Genomic DNA, 26,537 nt, shown 5'->3' on the forward strand with positions numbered 1-26,537 from the left:
TGTATAATGTACCATGTTGTGTTTTGTCTGTAAATGAGAACCTAGTGCACTGTAATGTGGCAACTGTAATCCTACATGTACCTACAATGATGGGTGTATTTTGCAATCAAATAAACCAATAACTCAGTTGCACATTGTTTATTCAAGTATGCATCGACAGGTCACAGGCTCAGATGGAGAATGTACCTTTAACCAACGTGCAGACAGTTCGAAAAACGATTGCATTTGGGAGAAACAAGATGTTATCCTTTTTAGAATTTGATTATTCCTATCACAAGAAACTCAAAGAGCTCAGACTTGTAGCTCAAGTTGTAGCAATGAGGTAATCTGTTTAATTATAGGAGGTGATTTAAAAGCCATCCATTCCAACACTTCCTTTTCAACAAACCTAAAACATCATTTTGTGAACTTGTTGTTATAGCCTACAGTCGAATCAATATGCCATAAACTCTGTACACATGCTGTATACAATGTAGTCTGTGAAAATACCATTAAAAGATCAAACATTAACGGATTACATAAAACCCAAAGTTAAGAAAAGCAATTGAACATTGGGTCTGAAATCAGCAGCCAAATTACAGGCGACACTGAGATCAAAACCAGAAAGGCCAGATAAAATGCTTCCTAAAGTACCAGTTTTAGAACAGAGTTTTATGAACAGGAGAGACAAAAGTGCAATTATCAAAGTGATGGGATAAGAAAAGTAACTGAAGATTATCAAAGCATAGGTACATTTCATTTGTCAGTAACTTAAGGTTTTCCAAAACCTAAGCTGTTTTTTATGGCTGAAGTGACCATTTCCTTCATTGTATATTCGCTATCCAGGCCTCTGGGAAGGTAAAAGGTCAGTGCGCAAGTGAATGCATATGGCATTTGGGACCTGCCTTGTTCCTGGAATCCAAGTGGAGGAATCATGTCTGCTGAGGTGATGAATATGAGGATGTCCTCAAAAGTGACATCTGCTTGACTGTCTGTTGAGAAAGGATCAGAAAGCTAACCCTAACCATCTGAACCGGTTGTTAACATTTGTATACATTTACTTGGCTATATTTAGCATTTCATTTAGGGTAATCCAAAACTCTATTGACATTGTCAATGTGTTTCTAGACAACAGCATCTTACCTTCTACCATCTTGAGAAACACCTCCCAGCTGAAGATGGTGTCCTCTTCCTGCTCTCGTCGGTTGGTGCCCCTGGTACTGTAGTTGACACTGAAGAGTGACTTGAGGGATTGGCGAGTAAGAGGGACGGACATGTCGGTGAAGACTGGCAGGAAGGCAGCATAGTTGGCTTTCACCACATCCCACAAATTCCCCCATGAGTTCAATCCATCGGTGAATTGTTTGATGATGTTTGCAACTCTGTAAATGGATGTAATTACTTAACATGGGCAATATCAGACATAGTTACAGTACAGTATTATTTCTAAACCTCCGGAGATGATTGCATACATGTTTGTAAAGTCAGCTTAAAAGTTATCAACTAAAAAATATTTATGTGTCATTATGATGTGTCACTACCTCATGAACACATAATGTTTGCATATGTATGCAATTGTGTTTGGGATCTCCTCTCTCTTTGACATGTATATGCCACACTCAGCTAACCAGTTGCCTAGAACTTCGGCCTGGAGCAAGGCAGCAAACTCATTTTCATCTTTGCAGTTGAGAATCTGACAATGACAAATATACTCGAGTTTTTAATGCAATTCTCAACTAGTAGACGCAGATCAACCTCTCAGTTTTACACTAATGTGTTAGTTCAGTGTCAATCAAATGTTATACTGCTTGCTCATACCTTCTTGATTTTACTCTGTACATCTTCATCAAGATTTTGCCAACGGAAATCTCTAAAGGATGGGTTGTGGCCACACATGCAAGCGAACAGTGTTTTGTTGAGGGCTCGTAATCCCGGTCCCCCATGGACGATCGACCAGCCAACGCATTTTCCAACCTTTAGGTACTTTTGTTCCTGGCCCTGATGGTAGGTGAACAGTAGCTCCTTAGATGGACCCTCAAACACACTGGACTGTTGCACATCCTGCATCAAGAGTCTTTGACAGAGAAAATACAATTTCACAAAGCATCAATAATGAGTTACAAAATAAAGATTCTCTGGCCTTCAGACTATTTAATTTCAGAGTTGCCAAGTCAAGGTCAGTAGTGAGATTGACATGACCAAGTTGGGAGGAGAAAAATATGGGATAAAAATATAATATAATTCTTAATATCATTGCATTACTTATCACCCACCGGAAAAACTCTCTCTGTGGCCCCCCGTAATCTGCTCCTTCCTCCCCAACAAATTCCACCTTTGGAGATTTCTTCCAGCAGAATGATGGTGATGACATTGCTTTAAAAGCACTGTATAGGACTTTCCTCCTATGGACAATAACATGGAGGTCATTGCCAGAGTCGGAAGAGCTGCTTTGGCTGTCCTCTTCATCTTGGCAGAAGTGTTGTTTCTGGAAACATTTGAGGACCGTGGCAAGATTAAGATCTTCATCCTTGAGGAAATATATGAAAATAAAATGATTAATTAAAAACAGAGCTGATGGCTGACCTTTTGAAACTACTAAAAATATTTGATTCCTAAATATTTTTTCCTTGCCAATATCACAGCTAGTTTGGGTGTAACTTTGCAGACCAACTACAGAACCTTTTGTTAGAGTATATAACTCCCGCAGCTTCATGCTAGGAGGTGCATGGTAACCACGTCCAACACCCTGACAATTTCTCCAGGATTGATCAAAGTTTCTCTGTGACTGATTTAAAAAAAGGCTTGGGCACCGTGTGCTACAACAGTTTTAGCAAGTGACTTAGACCGCTACACCGAGGGGTTTAGGATTATTATTCATTAAAAGGCCGACCGACCTACCATAGCATGAAGCAGACTTACTGTGGTGAAATTATTTTCGTCATTTGTGTCATGACCACTGCTGTCATGATCACTGCTGTCATTATCTTCATCATTTTCAGCCAGCATGAAGTCATTTCTACAAATGTGTAAAATAACTCAAATGAACCCTCACTCACCCTAATACACAATTATAATAAACCTGGGGCATTCTAACCCACAATTACACAAGTGTAATACAAGCAAAGTATTATAGGGTAGTATAACATGAGACCCAATGCCATGTGTTTTATGCTGACTAGTAAGGAGTGCCGAGGAGCTCACAAAATAAGGAGGTGATTTAAATTCAGGCACAAATAAATACATTAACAAATACATAATGTAATATCTTTATCAACAACAGCAAGTACCTGTCTACAATTTGAGAGGCATCCACTGCTGAGCTTGTTGGAATTTTGTAAAACACCTACAAAAAAGGTTTTGTTGATACAAACTGTACATAAATATACGAAAATCTATGAAAATGCAAACAAGCCAAGGTACTTTAAGTTTACAGAATTTATCATATATAACCCTCCAATCGATTACAATTATAAAGATGTTCTTAAACTTAAAACAATGCCTGCTTTCTGTTGTTCATTATAACATACGCCACGTAAATATCTCACATCAGGCGTTCCTGCATTCTGCCACTCTAGTGGGTCCAACGTCTCCAGCTATAAGAAGAATATAAACAATTTCTTCCATTTTCATTTCATTAAATTAACTAAGTAAGACAATAAAAGTTAATGGCCGCATTTCCCAGATTCCTTAAGAAGCTCTTAACACTACAAGCTTCTTAGGAGTGTTCTAAGAGCGCTCTAGAACGCTCTTACAGCGCTCCTAAGAAGCTCTTAGCGTTAAGAGCTTCTTAACGAATCTAGGAAACGTGGCCAATGATGACACAACATTAATTTGAGTTTACCTGAAATGACATGTCTCTCTCTAATGAATTTTCCATTAATGCTGCTGCTGACATCTGTTGTAAAATAATTACATAATTACTTCATATTATTGATATGCAGAATTTCTGTGAGAAAGAGGTTTTTCTCCTTCTAAGCCAAGAGGTCATGATGTGGAGCTCACCCCAGTCCACATAAGGGCCTTACTTGTTTCAGGGAACAGGGTTCAATGAGTTACGATACTGTCAGGTATGACCTTTCTAGAATACAAACAGGCTGACCACATGATATGTCATGTAAGGAAATATTATGTGTATTAAGTTATATTTCAACTTGTCCATTAATTGTGAAGTCGCTTGTAACGCATGGTCTCACTCATCTGACCACTTTTTGCTTTGTCTGGTTAAATGATTCGGGGTCTTTCTGAACACAGTCAACCCTTTGTAATTGTTGTGGATCTTTCTGGCCCCCAATTTACACCATTCTATCGATTGTTCATAATTTCATGTTTAGTAGATCAAACAAACTGCCTTTATTTTGGGATTAACTGTCCTTTAAAATAACATAACTTACTTGGCTGGACTGAGCAGGTGTGGTGGAGGGGTTGACCACTGCTGCAGACATCTGTTGAAAATACATTCCACACGTATGTACCTTCAGTCTAGTCCAATGTAATAGGAACTTTGAGAATCTGAATTTGATGTTCATGTCAGCCTTAAAACTAAACTGGAGTAAGTGAACGCAACTTACTTGGCTGGACTGAGCAGGTGTGGTGGAGGGGTTGACCACTGCTGCAGACATCTATTGAAAATACATTCCACACTTATGTACCTTCAGTCTCGTCCAATGTAATAGGAACTTTGTTATACCTCATTCCAATGTGTACTCCATCACCAATTTCAAGTGTCACGCAAAAAAGAAACACTTCACATTCATAGCATCATACAAATGTGGAGTGCTAGGAGACAGAGTGTAACTTTCATAAAATATTATTTCAGATGCAAAACACATACTTTGAACACACCTGACTTCCAGATAAGAGGTTTCCACGTGGAATTATATAAAGATGGCTTTTTCGTAACTGACGCTTCAGATCCTTCAAAGAGTTGGCATGAAGTGTCATCAACCTTCGTTGTTTATTTGCCTTGGCCACAGTGAAACCTATTAAGTTCAGGTTCACAGATGGAAAGCTCCCACACACAAATGCATAAAATTCACGCAAGTCCCAGGTTAGGTTGACCAACTTGTTCCTCGCAAAACCTTTAACAAAAAGTAATTTCGAAACAGGTTGTTGTAGTTAGACTTTCTGTGGGATTTGACATCTAAATGGAAATCAATAAAAACAAAATTATCAGTAATTTATCACAGCACTTACCAAGACCAGCTTGGGTTAAGCGAGATTTTTGGCCATCTGTGGGAACTCTACTGCAGTCCATTCGGTCCACAAGAAAAAGATTCAGTACTGTCATTGACCTCGGCCGCCTTCCTCTTCTCACAGTGTCTGTTATTCATAAAATTGTAGATAGGCATTAGTTACATTATATAACTTTCATGTCAAGTTAACATAATACAAAAATGGAAATACAATAACAGACAATAATTTATGTTATGAACCCAAAAGGTTTAACTATGACACTGGTCACTCTGGTCACGAAGGGCTGCTACATATTAAGTTAAGCACTATTCTCTTAGTTAGGCGATTCTAAGTTTGCAAAAATGGGGGAGCAAAGGGTAGTAAAAAAAAATTGCTTACAAAAACACGATCAAAAATAATCATGTTATCGTTTTTTTGCATTCATTTGAAAATTCTAATGTTTTCATCCCAACAGTAGGGGGTGCAAATGCACCCGCGGTAAAATCGCCAATCCCTACAGGATCTATGGCCTTTTCTCATCACATTGCTATAGAAAAGTTTTAATATCAGTATTTTGAGAAAGGCCTGTTGCTATAACTAGTTTAACCGTGGTTGTTGTAGCGAAAAGACTCCCTGACTGAAGACAACAAGTTGTTGTTGTCTTCATTCTCCAGCTCCCTCCTTGCTAGGTTAATGGCACGATGAACACGTTGAATGACCCGGGCACTTGCAGTACTATTACTCGTACTATTGCTAGTAGGGCTAGTTATCTCAGATCTTGCGTTCAATCCGATCTCGCTGTTCTCCACAACCTCTTCCATGTTAATAAACCTGCTTATTACAAAAAAATCCTGTACAAATCGCCCTTGCAGTAGACTAGCTATCCCATCTCTTGCAACATGGAAAGAAATCAAAGATTTTCACTGTCGGCGTTTGCGCATGTGTTCACTCTTCAACTCCATTGGTTTAGTTTTAAGTACGCAAATTTGATGCAAATGTATGCTAACTTGATATCCAGAATTGCATTTTGGATATCAAGAATTCGAATTGTTGATATCCAGAATTGAATTGTTGATATCAAGAATTCGAATTTTGGATATCAAGAATTGCATTTTGGATATCAAGAATTCCAATTTTGGATATCAAGAATTGCATGTTGGATATCAACAATTCGAATTTTGGATATCAAGAATTGAATTCTGGATATCAAGAATTCGCATTTTGGATATCAAGAATTGCATTTTGGATATCAACAATTCGAATTTTGGATATCAAGAATGAATTATTGATATCCAAAATTATTTTGGATATCAACAATTCGAATTCTGGATATCCAGAATTGTATTTTTGATATCCAAAATTCGAAATCTTGATATCCAAAATGCAATTCTTGATATCCAAAATTCGAAATCTTGATATCCAAAATGCAATTCTTGATATCCAAAATTGGAATTCTTGATATCCAAAATGCAATTCTGGATATCAACAACTCGAATTCTTGATATCCAAAATGCAATTCTGGATATCAAGTTAGCATACATTTGCGTCATTAAAGCTGTAAACCAATGGGTAGGGGAGTGGGGGGAGTTTAAAAAAACGTTGCGTACACTACGCAAGAGTAGGTATTCTGTTGGGTTTAGTCTGCTCGTACCGTAGCAGACGGGTTGGAAGATGTCTATGTAAGTGTTTGTAATGAAAAAGTCTCACAATCTCATAAGAAACCTACGTGGACCACCAAACAAAAGAGGTACTGTACTAGTTTTGGCTTTTATACTTTGTTTTGTTCGATAACTAGCACTACAGTCGAGCTAGCAAGCACACGTTAATGCTACTGTACTCTAGCTAGCTAGGCTAGCTCATCATGAAACGTGAAAAGATATGAATATAATAGACTATACGAGTCTCCAATCCTGTTTCTGAAATGCTACCTGCCAGTAGGTTTAGGGTCCAACACTAGCACGCCTGATTCTAATTATTATCTGGTTGATCAGGTAACTCGTATCAGGTCAAATGAGTGTTGTTGTATCAAAAACCTACAGGCAAGTAGCCCTTCAGAAACAGGTTTGGAGACTGCTGGAGTATACAGACTAGTAGCTTGCGAAAAGTAATGCCAGAGCCTGTCTAAGGAGACATTCTCTGGTAGCCTACGGTGTATGGTGACACAACGTCCTAATTTCCCCAGACATGTCGTATTGATATGTGGGATGTGGATAAGGTCAGTCACAATTCTGATGATGGAATTGTTTTAAATCTAAGTCCCTTAATATGTAACTCTGGACAAGCTAGTTTTTGTATTCATTTGAAGGCTCCAATCAGGGCATCCATTTTATCTGTGACACTGCTGGGTGGGTGAGTGACGGGGATGAGGTAAAACGGAAAGACTGCAGAATCAAGATTGCATGGAAGTTGAATACCCCTGATCAAAAAAAATGTCCCTCTTATTTCTCTGGTTTCCTATTGAATTGTAGGTGGCCCAGAGTCCTTGGATCATGACTACCTGGCCTGACAACACCAGGCTGACCTTGTCCAAAGCCGCTGTCCACAGCCCACATGGTGGACCTTGTCTACCTGGTTGAACAGCTCATCTGGATTCAGTCGGAAGAAAGGATACAGTTCACCTATGTTTATTGAGCTGCTGGTCTTCTGAACGTGCAAAAATATAAATGTGACTGTAATGGTAATCCAATCTGATCTCACCAGCAGAAGCAGAAGACAACACCTCATACTCCGACTACTATTTGATTGATATTTGATATGTCAGCAACCTTAGATCAGAGGAATGTGCCCAGATTGTTTACAAGCTTTTACCTTTACATCTCATGTGCCAGGGATAAGTAGTTATTAGAGGGGGCAGGTATCAATGTAATGTTTTATGTGAAGCTATTGAATGAATCCAAAGTCACATTTATATTGTAAGAATTATAATCGCTTTCTTTTAATAAAGTTTGTTTGCAATACACCATCTCCATTGTGTTTATTTCATTGTATTCATAAAATGTATCATATCTGCATTTATCTTACTAGCTAATGAATTGTACTGTGGCCTGTAATTATTGTGGCTGTCTATTCTGTTGCTGCGGGTTCTCCATTGTATCATCACTGTGGGGATGAGATGGGTTGTCCATGATGGCCATCAGCTACTCTCAGCCTCCCTCTCCAAGCTGTCCAGCGTGATCCCCAGCAGAGAACTCACCTTTGATGAAGAAAGTGTCTTGTTTGTCTTCATTAACGGAGACTTAAGTTCAGTTCTGTATTTTTATAAGTGACTACATGTATTATTGATCTGCAGATTGGGAGAGAAAACAGACCTCTGACAATAAATGACGGCACAACACCAAGCTTAGGTCTCAATCATGTTTCCCAGCTTCAAAGGTCGGGGGAACGTGTTTTATAGGGTCAAATAAAGTCAACATGGATATTGATAGTCAGGTATTAATGGTGTTACAACGGTCACAGAGAAAGATTTCCAGCTCCCAGCCCATGACCACTCAGGGCAGAGAGAGATCATAGGTGGAGCTCTCCCCGTCATCACAAGGGACGTACACCCAGTACTTTTTCGTGACCCTGAACATCTATTCAACCTGACTACACACAATCTACTCTTATCAATAACAAACTCACATGAGAACACACTAAGTATCCATTGATTTGTGAAAGTTCTATTGATTAGTGAATAACAAGAGAGGGCTGAGCACGCAGCCCTGGGGGGTGCCTGTGTTGGTGATCAGTATGGATGAGGTGTGGTCACCGATTCTCACCACCTGTGGCCTCCCCGTCAGGAAGTGGAAGATCCACTTGCAGAGGGAGGTGCTTAGTCCCAGGTCCACAAGCTTGGAGACCAGTCTGGAGGGGATGATGGTGTTGAATTCTGAGCTGTAGTCAAGGAACAGCATCCTCACATACGTATTCCCTTTGTCCAGGTGGGAGAGAGCGGTCTGCATAGTCAGAGCGATGGCATCGTCTGTACACCTGTTGGACCGGTATGCAAACTGCATAGGGTCCAGGGTGGGGGGCAGCGGGGCAGCGAGGAGCAGATGAATGATTTGACTAGCCGCTCAAAGCACTTAATAACACCCATTGGAAATGCCAGTCCTAGAAATTAATGACTGCATCTTTTGTTATGAACTGCATCATTTCAACATATTTGCGAGATAATAAAACACAATGCCAGCCTTTTCCCTCCCACATGAAAAACATAGGCCAAGAGGAAAGTTTAGTAGTTTTATTACAAATAATTGAAAGCTTAATGTATGCCAGTAGTGCTTCAAAGTATTGGGTGGTATAGTCTCATACATTTTCGTGCGTATGTTGGTGTAGTTCTGCCAATTTAGTTGAATTTAATCTGAACCCAGAAAACTATGTTACACATACAATACATTCATAAAAATAAAAAAAAGGACAATGATTACGTTTTTTGGGGTCTCTAAACATCCAACTTCATCCATTTCAAAATCAATGTTGAACTAAACCGAACGCCAACGGATGGCAAAGTCTACAATGGCCGCAGTGGGCAACGCTCTTAGCGTAGAAAATGTTACACCTTTGCAAACAGAATTTACGTAGACTGCCTACTCCCGCCCACATGAAAGTCATTAGCATACATTGTTGATATCCAGAATTCAATTCTGGATATCAAGAATTCGAATTGTTGATATCCAAAATGCAATTCTTGATATCCAAAATTCGAATTGTTGATATCCAAAATGCAATTGTTGATATCCAAAATTCGAATTCTTGATATCCAAAATGCAATTGTTGATATCCAAAATGCGAATTCTTGATATCCAAAATGCAATTCTTGATATCCAAAATTGGAATTCTTGATATCCAAAATTCAATTCTTGATATCAAAAATTCGAATTTTGGATATCAAGAATTCATTGGTTAAATGATAAAACGGCTTGCCATACTTCTGCTAGCTAGGTTAGTATATCGCGTTATACGTCGCGTTAAACTTATTCACGCTCGCTTATCTTCAACTCTGGGCCCATAACCTGTTAAGTTATCAGAGTTGCACTGGCATAATTTAGCGTAGAAGTATGAGCGGTGCGTCAGTTTTGTAAGTATTTATTCGTTATTCTGTGCACCGGCTATGTCCAACCGTCTCTGTGCATCATTCAAGAGAACTCAACAACATACGTCATACGCGTCATGCACGCAGATCTCAAACACAACAGCCAATGCTATTACCGTAATATAAGAGCGTCATCCATAATGATAGTTTAACACATATGTATGCGTTTCAAAATGTACTCGGGCTAGTGTGGACGGGGCCTCTGTCCTCTGTAACCGTCTACATTCTAGAAACTAAGCTGCGTGGAGCAGGGAACATCTCGTGATCAGACATTAGATGTATTCGACTCCTGCAGATTGGAGAAAAGGTTTATCATAGCCCAATACATAAAATGACACATTTTCCGATTTATAACTCCTCCCCGACTGCAAGCGCCAACTCTCGCTGGTCGCTTCATGCAGGTGATGTCGAACGCACCTATTGGTTTACGGAGCGCTAGATTGGCTTTGCAAAAATAACTTTGATACGGAGCGTTCTATTAACGGAATGACGCATTTTAAATATTGCTCTATCATGTGAACTTGATCGTGGGAAGCCGAAATCGTGATCGTGATTATTATAATTTTTTTCATAATTTCTCTTTGCCAACAAAACGTTGATTGTCTCCATGGTAGACAATTTTACTAAATATAGTTTTTCCATATAGTTGTGTGCAATCTCTTCGCAAATATGTCAGATTCCTTCTTTGTGGGTGAGATAATTATTGCGGCGCAGTGTTCCTGGGTTGTATGAGGAAGGATTATCGTGATAATCAGGTGGTTTTAATGGCTCATTCATTCCTGTTACTCCATGAAGCATGGGGATTAACTAAAAGAAAATTTTACTAAATATATACATTTTCAATATGTTTACATGACGTAGTAGACGTACAGTAGGATAGACGTTGAGTAAACCTTCGCAGTTTGAGAATTGCTTTGCTGATTTCAGGAGAATGGCTGAGAAATGTGCTGTGATGAACCCAAAACATTTTTGTCATCTTGATGCTGCTCGGAAAGGTAGAGTGCTTGCGGAGTTGTATTCGGAATATTTTTCTAAAGCCGATGATGTGGTTGATGAATTTGTTACACTTCGTACTATGTACCGTGAGCTGAGCATGGAAAAACATGAACTTAACACGCACAGCCTACCATTTCTCATTTACAACGACATGGACCGTGCTTTCCCCAACCTTGCCATTCTTTATCACATTTAGGTACTTGACAATTCCGATAAGCAGTGCTAAGGCAGAGAGGAGTTTCAGCCGTCTGAAGTTGATAAATAATGTGTTTGTATTTTGGCTATGAGTTTGCTGGTTTTGAGAGATGCACAATACATGTCAGTTCGGAAAAAAAATATAAAATAAAATATTGTTTTGCTGACAAGTTCTGCTTCTGTTGTCTAAATCTCTGTTTTTTTATTGAGCATCTCTATCTAGTTCTGCAACCTATTTCCCTTTTAACTTTCTGTTATTGAAGAGTTCCTCTTTTGATATACATAAACTATTGAACTAATGATGTAACTGTCTGGAATTACTGTATAAAAGAGTGTTCAGATCATGACACCTTTAGTGAACCCTTCTACTACAGACATCATTTATGATAATATTTTGGAATTGCTCCTCCTTGATTTCAAGAATAAAACAGGTAAAGACAAATTCTTCTGACTTCAGACATTCAATCATAGAAAATTGTACAACACTCCAAACTTTTTTCCTTGTTAATCTCTATATATTTTATTTTACTTCATTTATTCATTTATTTTGTACTTCCCGATTTAATGTACACACTTACTGATTTATTTATGGTTTACTCTGCGCGGCTTTCTTCCTTGGACCTCAACGCTGTAAGGCTCGGTGTCAACCTGCCCCCACCTCTCATATGCTAAAGTCTGGAGTTTCTGGACGGTCTCAACTTGATGGCTCTCACACCCCATTCAAGATTTGGTCTGATTGGTCGGTCTTGTGTATAATGGGAATTGTAATTCATTGTTCTGTGGATTCTTCATCTCCTGAGACCTTCTCCTCAGTTCTCTCTTGTCCTACTGTCCTACTCCTTGCTCACCTTGTAGCAACCGATAATGTAAATACGGCCAATACAACAACTATGAGAGAGGCCTTTTCCGTCTTTCCCGCATCATCCAGTTTAATGGCCGTGGAAATCAACGTGTTGAGATCCATGACATCATCGCGGCAGGCTAGTTCGGTTTTGATGTCGTAACCCCCGTCGGTAAGCTGTGCGCAAAGCACGATCATTCCATCCTGATGCCGCTGCGAGGGTGTGAAAGGCCAGTGAGTAATCAGCTGCCGGTTGATCCTCCTGAGTGAGCTGCAGCAGACGCTCTCCTCCATCCTTTCCGTCCGAGGGATGATCAAACACCGCCCTGAAATGACTCAGAAATTATGCATAGGTCCCCGTAGCTGCCTCAGCTCCTTCCCACACCGCCGTAGCCCATAGTAGAGCTCGTCCACGTAACAGGGATACAATAAGGGCCACCTTGGACTGATCGGTGGGGTAGGAACCAGGTTGCGCAGCCAGATACAGCGTGACTTGCATCAAAAAGCCTTTACATTGGGATGGGTTCCCATCATAGCGATCAGGCATAGCTACAGGTGAGTTTGTGTGAGGAGCCGGTACCGGTGGTGTGGAAAGAGCCGTGTACTGGTCTGTAGTTAACCCAGAAGGTATCTCGGCCAAGGTCCGTTCGATGTTCCGCAGGGCAGCGGTTAACTCGCCCAGGATCTGATGATGGTGGGCCAGGCATTGCTCGTGGCTGTCCACAGCCTGGGCCACCTTGGGGAAATCCGTCTCCATATTTGGTGGGTAATTCTGTCACGAGACACTTTGATCCTTGGCAGTAAGGAACAAGGAGACAAAGGCAGGGGCCTGTACTATGAATCAAGATTTGGCGTTAACGAGGTAACTTCAGGTTCAACCCAGCGTTTTCTGTATCACGACGGTGGATCACTTGTTACCGGGGTAGATCGCCATGGTAACACATGCTGAACGCCTAACATGGTCAGGATCAGGTTTAGTTGGAGATCAAAGATCAACCGGTAAAGCATTGCCCAGTGACCCATTCATTCTTGATGATAATGGCATCACCGTTCTTAGAAGATCCTGTGGAGCTTGGTGCGCGGATAGTGAGAGGTGCACTCAGAAGAGCCAGAACATTTAGAGACGGACAAAACCCTTTGGCATTCCCTGATGAGTATCTTTATGAAAGATATAGATTCTCAGCTGAGGGAATTACGTATCTTTGCCAGCTTGAGTCGTATGTTGCCAATGCGACACATCGAAGCCGTGTGCTCACAGTCCCACAGACTGTATGCATAGCGTTGCGTTATTTTGCTATGGGTACTTTTATGTTGTGTCATGTTGATATGTTATCCCAATTCACTGGGGTGTCTCGCCTTAACCCCTTCTGTTGTCCCTGGGTTGCTTTGACCCATTTTCAAATTATTTCCATATCAGAAACGTGGGTTTCCTTCAACCAAAACATTTCAAACCAAAAAGAACAACGTGTATGGTACTGTACAATACTCTCCACAAGTTAAATACATTATCATTTCACTACTTTCAATGAATTTGGATGTTTCATTTACTTTTATAGCATTTTTCAAAAACAAATAGGAAATTGAAAGAAATAAATGGTGAAAAGACTGTAGCTCAAGCTCCAGGGTTCTTTTATACAGGGCCCGAACATTGACTAATAGTTTCACTGTTACCTCTGTATGGCACAATGGGATGACAGTGGGTGGTTGCAGGGACACCACTGTATTTACTGTCTGCTGAGAACAGTAGCCTAATACATTTCACTCCTACAATATTCATAAATAATTGTTGAATGAACATGGTCACATAGATTACTTGAAACATACACATGTCTGGGTATCCAAGCTGCTACCACCAGGGTCTGAAGAAATACACCCTTCCACTCCGTCCATCATGGGGCGACCCTGATAGCTGGAGAGGGCCAGCTCCTCAGCAGGAGTGAAGTGCTGTGGAGGAGGGCCCCCTACAGTTTTCTTTGCCTAATTGTTCTTCCTGTTGGCTGCAAGCAATTTCATTGTTCTATAGGCCCTTTGTATACCAATATCCTACAAAAGGGACTGACTCAGGCAATTCAGCCTTGTACTTGTTGGCCTTAAAATATGTGCAAGTATTGCCTACAGCTGCTTACCGTTTTGAATGAGTTTTTATTTGCTCCCACGATCGTTTGCCACTGCCAGGGTTGCAACTAAAATACACCTTGTGCCTGGGGCAGTGATATCAATAAGTCATGAAGCTTACGCATTAACAGTGTCTGCTATTTTCTGCCAACTTGGCAGCAGCAACTTTGTTGCTTTTAGCCTCATATTGTATTACAATACTTCAAGCAGGAGGAGTAGACAAAGATTGTAAGATTATTGTCTGCTCCTCCTGCATGAAATATGCGGCTCTTGTTTTGTCCATGTTTGCGATTGGACATACGGTGCTAACACCGCCCCTTTTATGTGAACGCGCACGTCTCTATATTGGAAAGATCTGTGTTGAGTTAGACAGTTGATTACCACCGTTGTGATACCGCTTATCGTGATAGCGGTTGTTAGGGTTTGTGAAGCCGGGTAACTGAAAGTAATCCAAAGCATGTTGATCTTGATTCGTACTACAGGCCCTAGGTGGGTCTGTTCTGATATCTGCAATTGATTTAGCTGGTGTTGCTAATTCAATACATTCGAGGGGATGGAGCTCTTTCAGGCGACACGCCCCCCCAGTCTTAAGGCCCTGTTTCGAGCGTTCTAGGGCAAGGTGGACACATCTGGCGTGTGATTAACGTGTGACTACTGTATGACTAGCGTGGGACTGATGCATGAGGAGCGTGTAACAGGGTAAGACCAAGTAAGACACCCCTGAAAACTATTAGCGTGTGATGATGTTTCACTGGCACGCGACTAACGATTATCCGTATTAGTCAATTCATTAGATGAGCATGTTGAGCGTGTGACTAACATGTGAATAACGACAGAGTAGCGTTTTGCTGGCGTATGGGTTTTATGGTCAAACGGGTATTAAACGCTGGATGAATAACAACCAAGACCGCACTGCACCTGAGCTACTGCTCCAAACTTTTCCCAAGCTTTTTTTCTTGCTTCTTGTTAATCGCTATATAATCGCGATTAATCGCTTGTTAATCGCTATATATACAGTGCCCTCCAAAAGTATTGGAACAGTGAGGCGAATTCCTTTATTTTTGCTGTAGACTGAAAACATTTGGGCTTGACATCAAATAATGAACGTGAGACCAGAGATCAACGTTTCAGCTTTTATTTCCAGGTATTTACATCAGGATCTGATGCACAACTAAGAAAATATCACATTTTGTTTGAATCCACCCATTTGTCATGTGATCAAAAGTATTGGAACAGATATACTTAAAACATATTTAAGTGAATAAGACTTAATATTTAGTTGCAAATCCTTTGCTTTCAATAACTGCAGCAAGTCTGTGACCCATTGACGTCACCAAACTTTTGCATTCTTCCTTTTTGATGCTTTCCCAGGCTTTCACTGCAGCCTCTTTCAGTTGTTGTTTGTTTTGTGGGGTTCCTCCCTTCAGTCTCCTCTTAAGCAGGTAAAATGCATGCTCTATAGGGTTTAAGTCTGGAGATTGACTTGGCCAGTCTAATACCTTCCATTTCTTGCCCCTGATGAACTCCTTTGTTGTTTTGGCAGTGTGTTTTGGGTCGTTATCTTGCTGCATGATGAAGGCTCTGCCAATCAGTTTGGTTGCATCTTTCCTTAAATTGGCAGACAAAATGTTTCTGTAGACTTCCGAGTTCATTTTGCTGCTGCCATCATGTGTTACATCCTCAATGAAGATTAATGAGCCCGTCCCAGAAGAAGCCATGCAAGCCCAAGCCATGACATTACCTCCACCGTGTTTCACAGATGAGCTTGTGTGTTTGGGATCATGAGCAGTTCCTTTCTTTCTCCAAACTTTAGCCTTTCCATCACTTTGGTAAAAGTTAATCTTTGTCTCATCAGTCCATAAAACTTTGTCCCAGAATTTTTGAGGTTCATCTCTGTACTTTTTGGCAAATTCCAGCCTGGCCTTCCTATTCTTCTTGCTAATGAGTGGTTTGCATCTTCTGGTGTAGCCCTTGTACTTTTGTTCATGAAGTCTTCTGCGAACAGTAGATAGTGATACCTTCACTCCTGCCATCTGGAGGTTGTTGCTGATCTCACTAACAGTTGTTTTAGGGTCTTTCCTTACAGCTCTCACAATGTTTCTGTCATCAACTGCTGATGTTTTCCTTGGTCTACCTGTTCGACGTCTGTTACTTTATGCACCAGTAGTTTTCTTCTTCTTCAGGACATTCCAAATGGTTGTACTGGCTATGGCCAATGTTTCTGCAATGGCTCTGATTGATTTTCCATCTTCTCTAAGACTCACAATTGCTTGTTTTTCACCCAAAGACAGCGCTCTGGTTTTCATGTTGTTTTCACCTCTGAATACAGTCTGCATAGACAAAACCTATCTTACCCAATCTGAACCTGAGTGTAGACATTCAGTGGTATTTATTGATTGAATAATGTATGTAATAGGACACACCTGGGCAACAAAACACACCTGTCAGTCACATGTTCCAATACTTTTGCTCACGTGACAAATGGGTGGGTTCGAACAAAAAGGTGATATTTTCTAATTTGTGCATCAGATCCTGATGTAAATACCTGGAAATAAAAGCTGAAACGTTGATCTCTGGTTTCACATTCATCGTTTGATGTCAAGCCCAAATGTTTTCAGTCTACAGCAAAAATAAAGGAATTGGCCTCACTGTTCCAATACTTTTGGAGGGCACTGTATATGTTACGTCATTTATTTTGTCCTTCCCAATTTAATCTACACATTTCCTGTCTTACTTATAGGTTTACTCGGCGCGGCTTTCTTCCTTGGAGTCCAACGCTACTGTTCCTGTTGAATTAGCCAACTCAACGTTCTTGACGGATTATCTTGGCTGGCATAAACTATTAACGCAAGTTAACTATAATGTCTCACACCCACTCACATTGTCCTACATGTGTCATTTTGCTCGAACAGTTGACTCTGTTAGAGACCAGTCGCTTGAGGAAGAACGTATGCTAGTAACTTTAGATGCGACTGGCGCAACATCACTGGCAGGGAGTCCTAGCGCGAGGGAGGACTCAAGATTAGCCCCACCGGTTTCACCTTTGCAGCATGGTGGGAGTGGGATTCCTCAGACGTTAGTGATCGGTGACTCCATCACTAGTAACATTAGATTGGAGCAACCAGCTACAGTTTACTGTGTACCTGGGGCCAGAGCTACTGACATAGAAGCTAATCTTAGGGTGCTAGCTAGCACTAGGGCCAACAGTGCGTTCACACTGCAGCGACGCGATGCGAGCGACAACATGTTTTCCATTCATTTTCTATAAAGCCAGGCGAATCGCTTGCGTGGTGCTTTGTGGGTAGCGACGTGACGCGACAGAGTTGAGATTTTCTCAACTTTATGCAAATGAGGAGCGATTTTCGCTCGCGATGGCCAATCGGGAGTGTTTTCTTGTTTCTCGTAAAGTAGCAACCATGGCAAACATTTCTAGGTTTCTAGGTTTCAAGGTGGAGGAGAAACTAATCGTTTGTGTGGCTGCTTACTCAGTCCTGAACGATACATAACTGTATTTGTACAGAGATGTTAATAAAAAACAAAACAATGCATGGCGCAAGGTTTGCCGAAGTGCTTGTACTTTCAAATTCAGTTTAGTCACATTACGTAACTTCATTCTGTGGTAACTAGCTAGCTAGCACGGCTGGAACTCCCTATCATATCGACAGATTAGCAGAGTGAGGAACATAGTAAACGTTTTTTACACATGTCAACGTGTATGTTTATTAAACAGTTTTGTATGTTGTATACAAGGTGTATTTTGATCGATGTTGCAACTACGTAAACCCAAGTCTGCACACTTGGCTATGACAACTACAACAGTGACTTTAGAGAACTACATTCTACATTTATCTGTTTGAAACGCCCCCGAGCGTGGTGAACTGTGGGAAGGCAAGCGATGGCAAGCGATTCGCGTCGCTGCAGTGTGAACGCACTGTTAGGCAAAGGCCCAAGCTAAGGCACATGGCGCACGCACTGATGATAGGTATGAGAATATTGTCATTCATGTCGGCACCAATGATGTTAGGCTGAGGCAGTCAGAGGTCACAAAGGTTAATATAGCTTGGGCATGTGACCTTGCTCAAAAGATGAGTCGGCATCGAGTAATAGTCTCTGGCCCACCACCTGTTAGTGGGACTGACGAGATCTACAGCAGACTTGTCTCTCTTAAATGCTGGTTGGCTCGCTTCTGCTCAGAACAGGGTTTAGGATTTGTAGATAACTGGTCTCGTTTCTGGGCCAAACCCGGCTTGTGGAAAAGTGACGGGCTCCATCCGAGCTGGAGAGGTGCATTTCTATTGTCTAGGATTATTGAAGCTATTTTAGAGCAGACCTGACACTCACTCTCTTAGAAAGTGTGATAGGTCTGTTGATAGTTATGTTGTGAGCTGTTGGGGGCCCGATAGCCTAGCTTGTAGTGTAGTCAGTGTGCTGATGTCGTTTTTACCATTGAGACGGTGTCGGCCCCCCGACCTTTTTCCAAATTCCGGCGTTCAATTATTAGGAATTACATCAATTTCATATGTATTCAGCCTTGCTCCCCGTTGCTCTTCCTACCAAGTTTTTTAATGACAGTGCCACCTTTGCAGAAGAATTATCTACGTCTATAGCTGCCAAAAACCCTTTCCGGAATGTTGGGCTGGGTTGATTAATGATCTGATGTCTGAATGCAGCCTGGACTTGATTGGACTCACCGAAACCTGGCTAAAACCTGATGAATATTCCCCCCTGAATGAAGCATCGTCTCCGGATTTTGCGTACTCACACATCCCTAGTGTATCAAAGAAAGGTGTTGCTATGATATATGAAGCTAGCTTCAACCTCAGCCTAAAATCTGTAAAAACCTTTAAATAATTTGCATGAAACCACCAACTATTTTAAAAAGGAATAATGCTACTACTCCTGCCCCCCCTTCCCTCATTTTGTATAGTTACTCTATACCGGTCCACCGGCCCGTAACATTCATGTGGATGACCAAAAATATCCTTTAAGTAAGGCTTTTACTGCTCTAATGTATTCCACAGGTCTCACTCAGGTGGTTTCCAAACCTACCCATCTTCACTCGCATACATTGAATTTAGTTCTCACACAGGGAATCAAGATTAGTGACGTCATTGTCCACCCCCACAATCCTATATTATCAGACCATTGCCTGGTTACTTTCAAAATGGACCTCTGCCAGAGACTTGGAGGCACTCAGAATATTTCTACCAGCCACTGCATAACCCCAAACACAGCACTGGAACTGGCTAGTTTTTTACCCGCTGCAAAAGAAGCACTCGACGTCCCAAATAAATCATCAAATAAATCATTAAATGCTAAAACGAGGGATCTGAATTTGGTTCTTCAGCTATCCCTAGACTCTGTTGCCCCACTCAAACCAAGGAAAAGAAAAGACAAGAAACTGGCTCCACGGTATGCAGAGGAAACCCGCACTCTCAAGAGGTCCACTAGAAAACTAGAACATAAGTGGCGTACCACTAAATTGGAGGTTTTCCGCCTGGCCTGGAAGGACAGCCAAATGGAGTACAAGCAAGTCCTCACCAGGTCCAGATCAGAATATTTCTCTAAATTGATTAGTAAGAACAAACACAAAGTTCCTATTTGATACTGTTGCAAAACTCACAAAGAAAAGTACACTCTTTGTTAGCTCAGATCTCTCTCCCAATGATTTCTTAGATTTCTTGTATATAACCAAAAAATATATGCAATAAGGGACAAACTACAGACTAGTCCTGGAGGAGTGGGCATCAACACTGAATGTTCCTCTATACCCAGCATGCTGCATGTTGAGGCTCTCACTCACTTTAACCCTATTTCTATGGAAGCATTCATCAAGCTGATAGATTCTTCGAAACCCACTTGCTGCCTTCTCGATCCCCTCCCTGCCAAACTTTGTAGGGAACTTCTCCCTATTAAAGGACCACCCATACTTAGTATTATTAATGAATCTAATTTAACTGGCCAAGTCCCCAACGATTTCAAACAAACTATTATTAAGTAGGGGTGGAACGAAACACTGAAGTCACGGTTCGCTTCATACCGCGGTTCAGACATCACGGTTCGGTACGAGTTCGGTACAACGGAGGGAAAAGCAAAACAAACCAGGTTCCTCTACGAGTGAATACGGCGCATTGAAGATGACATGTAAATTCAGTTTGCGTCAGTAATTTTTTGGGCCCTATTTGTGTGCGTATCTAATGGCTAGTTAAGCACTGTAGGGGGGGGGAAGTTTAATTTTTTGAAAACAAAAAATCTAATCCTACTTTGAACAGTTCACGCTACCTTGCACTCCTTGACTCATGAGACAGCAGTGTGCTGCTGATGTCATGAACATTACACAGTTGAGGACTTTGTTACGCAAGTTAACTGTGGTGGATTCAAATTATGTACTGTAGAACATTGGACATTTCTTCAGATATTGGACGTATACAGTATATGGTTATGTGGACTGAAAACAGAATGTACTGTAGTGAATGACGGGGTTAGTTAGGGGAGTGGTCAAGCACTGCGCTGATAATTGGGCAAATGGCTGCACCTGTGGAGGGGAGTGTCGACAGGGGTATAAATGGGGAGAAGGTCGGTAGGGGAGTGGTTTGTCTGGGAGCCGTTGTGGTGGACATTGCGAATCGTTAACACTGTACGTAATCAGGGGGTGGTGGTGTTCGCAGACCATTTAGGGCTGCCGACGTGAAGACAGCGAGGGGGGACAGGGCGAGGTTCCTGGCGGGTTAGGGTGACCTAGATAGCGGGGCTATAGGCATACCCTTGTCCACTCTCCTGCTGTTTTTGGAGCGGCCTCAAAGCGCAGACCCCAGGGGAGGGTCCCGAACCCCCGGAGAGCTGAGTATATGCTTCTAATCTCTATCCCTTGTTCGTTGTGTATGTAGCCGCACATAATTAGTTTTAGGTTGCGATTTTAAAGCAATAGAGCGGAGAACTAGAGTACCGCGGGAAGCAACTGAGCACCCGTACATTAGAGAGACCCCACCAGCGGTCCCGAGAACACGTGTGACGTTGTGGTGAAGTGTGGGTGTGATAGCACCGTGTGGCCAATGCTTGCTGTGCCCTAGGGGGATTTGAGCGTGGGTTTGTAGTGTTGAGACATGTTTGCCGTGCCCCGTAGGGGTGTTTATATAAGAGGGGCTGCCCAAGTGACAGACACCGGGGTTGGCCCGGTGGGGGGTTTCTAAGTGCGGGGGCTCTAACTAATGCCGGAAGATCGCCACCAATTAGCAATAAGGCATTACGAAATTTCGATAACCAGTGAAGCAAGGACCTCTCTATAGACTCAAACAATTTATAATTCTCATGTTTGGTGTTGTACCCATAAATGTTTACAGTAATAAATGTAGTGTCATTGTAACTTATTATAAGTCAAATAAAGTGCCCAGAGGGATCATAGTCTGCAAGTAGAGTTTTACCCCCAAAGGAGTTCTTCAGTCCTGTGACCCCAGCGGAACGCTCTGAGTCATGGGAAAACCAAGTGTCATTGCCCCATTGTGATTTCAAAAAATTGACATCGGAGGGAATTGAATGTGACTCTTGAAAAAAGCAGAAGTTTGTTTGTTGTTGTTGTTTGGCAAATAAAAACAAGGCCTTGCGTTTCAGATTGTTTCATAGCTCCCTAGCATTAAGAGAAACAATAAACAAAGACATTACAGTAAAAACTAAAAAGCTCAACAGCTAGAAACATTGAATCACTTGTGGGAACTGTGAACGTGAGCTATAGGGAACTGAGCTCTGCACATTCAACACCAGTTTTTGTGGAAAAAAGAGCTTATAGATAACTGGGTTTCGTAAACTAGACTTAAAAAAACAAGTTAACATAAATGACTTTTATGAACCAAACCAAAGTGGCTCTATGTAAAGCAGCACATACCTATTATGCCTCTTTAAATAGGCATATTGGAAAATAAATGCCTGAGTTTGTATCAGGAAAGTGTTCCTCTTGGGAATGTAAACAAAGTACCTGATCATTAAAACATTTAGAATAACAAAAATATCTGATATTTAACAGTGATCAGGTAACATCAAGTTACCTGATCATACATAGACGATAAGCTGCCATTATATAAGTAAGCAGGATGGGATTTCTAAGAAATGTTTATTTCTGAGCCATTGACAAAACCTTGACCGCCGACAAAGTGGGCGGCCTTGCCCTCCTCATGCTTTATTAATGAGTGGCCACAGCCTGCTCCTCCTTTCTATGTCCTCTGGGCAGAGATGTTCAGCAAAGCGGAGACCATGGCTCTGGAGGAATGCATTCCATATAGGATCTCTAGGTACAATCTGGCGGTGAAGAGGATAATGATGCTCATTATCCAGTTTGGGGTCATTCTGAAGTTTCTTCCTACCGAAGCAATGTACGGTATCAATGCAGTCTGCTACTTTAGCTTTGTTTTCGGGCATTAGTGCTTGGCAGATGCGGATAGCCTCGCTATGCACATCTTCGTTCGGTACCTCAGGGATTCCATAAAGTCTCAAGTTCCATCTTCTGGTGTATTGCTCCATATCAGTGACATGTTTATGGTAGTCATCGGTCTTCTGTTCCAACTTTTCCACCCTTTTTTCAATTAGGCCTACAGTAACTTTACCTTCAACTTCTTTAATTTCAGCACATGCAAATTCTACAGTTTTCTTTAAACCCTCAATCATCAGTGTTTGATCTTATCTCCTCAATGGCGTCTTTCTTGTTTGGTCTAGAGTTTATGAGCACAGAAAGGGTAGCCACAATGTCAGAATCTGTGGTCTGGTGCGTAGGTGCAGAAGTTTGGTGCGTTAATCAATAAAAAGCGTTGGTTCAAGCCGCCATCTTGGCCAATTCCCCCCTAGCTCCGAGACTCGTGCACGCCTGCAACTAGCTGGGGGGTGATTAAATGGCGAGCGGAAAGGGACATGGAGAACCTGCCTAAGGAGACTGTTGTGTGACATCTACTTCTGGATAAGTTGCATACGTTGTCGCATCTACTTGTGGATAACGTTGTCGCCATTCTTTTATGTATGTTTTTGAGTAAATGTATAGTTATTACGTTTTTGCCAGTTCATCATTTTGGAGCTTTCAGCACGGAGCAAAGGCAATGTCAGAAGATTACTTTAGTCTGTGATTCATTAGAACATTGTTGTCTAGCCCTTCAATCTCTCCGCAAAATGTAGGCTAATTATTTGGCAAAAGGATGCCACACACACATTACGTATCAGACAGAAGTTGTTCTATATGGGTAGCCCGTCATTAAAAACATTTTTATAGTCGGTTGACTGATCGCGTTGTCAAAGTCAGAGGAATAAACACGAACATGATAAACATTCAATTTTCTAGCCAGTAATCCTGGTAAAACATTTAGCCTAATGTTCTTTATTTATTGTCAGGACACGGTCCAAGTAGGCATACGTAAAAATGAAAGCTAATTTGTTTGGCAATTCTAGGCTATACTTGATATTACATGTTGATGTTCAGCCTATTCAATTTAACAACTTTCAGACGGACAAGACAGGTAGTGGATAATATCATAATATCTTTTTGAGAATATTTTCTTTTTTGTCACTTTCATTCTTTCCTTTGTGTAGCCAAAACACTGCTTGTTAAAGACTGAAAATAAATTAATATGTAGTCTACATGTTATTAACTTTGATCTTTTCCTATTTTTGATACTGCCTTACATTTTGTTTTAGAGGCGTAACCTCTGACCCTACAACCCTAGGCTACTGTGTCTGAGAGAGGTCTGTCCTTAACCACTGATCAGTTAACAATAATTAAAGATAATGATTATTTTATTACTTTTATACTGTTTGGAATGCTCTGAATATAATAAACAACGTTTGATCTATACCCTGCTATATTAAGCTTATGAGAACATAATCCTTTCCGTGGAGGACGTTGAAGACATCTTTCTATTCGGAACCATGATTACAGGCTTTCTGCTGATTGGATTGGGTGCTGGCCTGGTATATCGGAAAATTAAAGAAACGGCTGCAGCTGTCAAAAGCCCCGTAAGGCTGCCCGACATGATTGATGCGGTGGGCAGAGCTAGTGGCATTCAGACTGTGACTTACAACGCGTTGAACGCAATTTGGCTAACATCATGGAGAAGCTAGCGGCTCTGCAAAGGAAAGTGAAGCGACTCAAAGGCCATTATGATGAGTACACGTGGAATTGAAGGCGCCTACTCGACCAAACAACTACCCCAATCTTATCTGCTTTCGGCCCCGTAACCAGCTCAGGCCTTGGCCAAGGCCGTTACTGGAACAACAACTCCCCTGAAGAGCGCTGCAGTGAGACTCTGTAGTCTCTTCACTTCCCCCTCCCACAGACACCTGTGGATTGCGTCTCTGTCTTGGGTCATGACCAAGGATGTCTCCATGGCAATACTATCTGCGAACTGAGAATCTGATGCTGAAATGTAACCTTGTCTTCCTGTCCTGTCTAACCCCTTTTCATGTTTGTGTATTAGAAACTGCAAGTGGCAGGTCGGATCTAAGACGGATTCGAGAGACCGCAGAGTGCGGCTAGTTTGGTTTGTTATATGTGTTAGATCAACACTTGTATTATTGTTTTTGTTGATTTTATGTAAAGCACTTTGAGCTGCAATTCTTGTATGAAAAGTGCTATATAAATAAAATCTTACTTACTTACTTGTGAGTAAAACTGCCCATATTGTGATACTATTTAACTGCCCTGATTCCTGTATTCTTTGTCCAGTCTTCTGAGATACTCAACCTGAGTGTATTAGACACCTGCACTTTATAGATCTATAATAAATACGTTGATTTTGTCTTGAACTTGTACTTGGTGATTCACTTCATTGACTTGGCACTTTTACAGCAATTGTGTACCATCTAATACGTCTTCAGTATTAACCCTGTAAGTTTGTCTGCAGTTGTGAATTTAATGGTATAAAATCATGTGATAAACCTTAACATTATGGGCAATATCAATAGGCTAGTGACAAATACACTTTTGTATCATGTTATAACAGTCTGCTAGTTTCTGTTAGTGTAGCATCCACACAAAAAATGGAAACCTTCACTGATGCTCTGAAGATGTTTAATCTGCTGTCTTGCACTTCTACACCAGTGCTAAACAGAAAAGTGTAGTCAGAAGGCAACATTATAAATGAAAACTTCATTAGCAATAGGCTACGTTCATTTGTAACTTATTAGCACCACCAAGTTAGCAAACACATCAAACAAACTCACTACAATTATACTGCACTGTTGCCACATGTTGGGAAATAACTAAATACAAGCAATATAACAAATGTTATGAATGCAAACTTTACAAGCATGAAACACATTGTATTGTGGTCACCTAGACGATTCTAGGTTGGGGTTCAGTGAAAGCACAGCTTCTTCAGTAGGCTGTAATTGTTCAATCCTACTAGAGATTGCATACTGTTCACAGATGTGAATAGGACATTACCATTACCTGAATGACTTGTTGTTTGGGAGGTTATGCCTGTTTTGATGATGGCATAAACCATGTTAGATTGTTGGCTCTATGCGCATTGTTTGGTTCTCCTCTCCCTGTTGTTGGGGAAATAATATTCTAAGTTTTTAGCCAATATCAACATTTTAAACAGCACGGAAACAGGAGCAAAGTATGATGCAAAGTGTTTATTTGAATTCAGAATGACAGATTCTAACAAACGTGAGTAGACCCCGGAGTCTGACTGGAATTTTTTTCCGGACATTTCACTTATATATTTACTCTATCATTTTGTGATATTTTGCCATTGGTACGTTATTAGTTGGTCACAGATGCATAATGCATTTCTCACACCATTGGTCTCTTAGGCTGAATCCCAATACTCCCCCTTACCCCTTACCCCTAATTTACCTCTAGCCCTTGGCCCTCGAAAGTAAGGGGTAAGGGCTACATAGCCCTAGGAAATGGGACGCCACTTGGTTACAGGTACGTCGTCTAGCACGTATCAATATCTCCAAAGCAAGTAGTGTTTTGCACTGATATTACACGAAATTCGCTGCTAATGGAGTTTACTTAAAACTGTAGACATGCTAGTCAGAGAAATGCGGGACTGTTGTGCAATTCAACACTGTCGCATTAGCGTACCAAACTAACGATTTTTAGAAACGTTTCAATTAGGAAAATGGTTGCAAATATATATGTTCATGACTGTATATAACACAAAACAAGACTGTCATAATTTT

The 26,537-nt window shown here is 41.1% G+C and overlaps 1 protein-coding gene and 1 long non-coding RNA gene across 2 annotated transcripts in view; one reads left to right on the plus strand and one right to left on the minus strand.

Moving 5' to 3' along the window:
- Positions 1–744: 744 nt before the first annotated feature.
- LOC124485087 (E3 ubiquitin-protein ligase RSP5-like) overlaps positions 745–26,537 on the minus strand; it is a 37,985-nt gene continuing 12,192 nt past the window's right edge. The window contains exons 2-14 of the mRNA XM_047046403.1: positions 5,173–5,298; positions 4,822–5,057; positions 4,548–4,598; positions 4,371–4,421; positions 3,821–3,874; positions 3,525–3,572; positions 3,267–3,322; positions 2,878–2,995; positions 2,253–2,506; positions 1,798–2,053; positions 1,521–1,672; positions 1,123–1,361; positions 745–971 (exon numbers count right to left, since the gene is read on the minus strand). Coding sequence (XP_046902359.1) covers positions 751–971; positions 1,123–1,361; positions 1,521–1,672; positions 1,798–2,053; positions 2,253–2,506; positions 2,878–2,995; positions 3,267–3,322; positions 3,525–3,572; positions 3,821–3,874; positions 4,371–4,421; positions 4,548–4,598; positions 4,822–5,057; positions 5,173–5,266 — 1,830 coding nt within the window. The 5' untranslated portion in view covers positions 5,267–5,298 and the 3' untranslated portion in view covers positions 745–750. The remainder of the gene's footprint in view (positions 972–1,122; positions 1,362–1,520; positions 1,673–1,797; positions 2,054–2,252; positions 2,507–2,877; positions 2,996–3,266; positions 3,323–3,524; positions 3,573–3,820; positions 3,875–4,370; positions 4,422–4,547; positions 4,599–4,821; positions 5,058–5,172; positions 5,299–26,537) is intronic.
- Positions 6,721–8,108, plus strand: LOC124485089. The gene is made up of 2 exons (XR_006958036.1): positions 6,721–6,898; positions 7,620–8,108. It is a non-coding gene; the product is annotated as an uncharacterized LOC124485089 (long non-coding RNA).

Source organism: Hypomesus transpacificus, chromosome 23 (genome assembly GCF_021917145.1).
Source record: "Hypomesus transpacificus isolate Combined female chromosome 23, fHypTra1, whole genome shotgun sequence".
NCBI lineage: Eukaryota > Metazoa > Chordata > Actinopteri > Osmeriformes > Osmeridae > Hypomesus > Hypomesus transpacificus.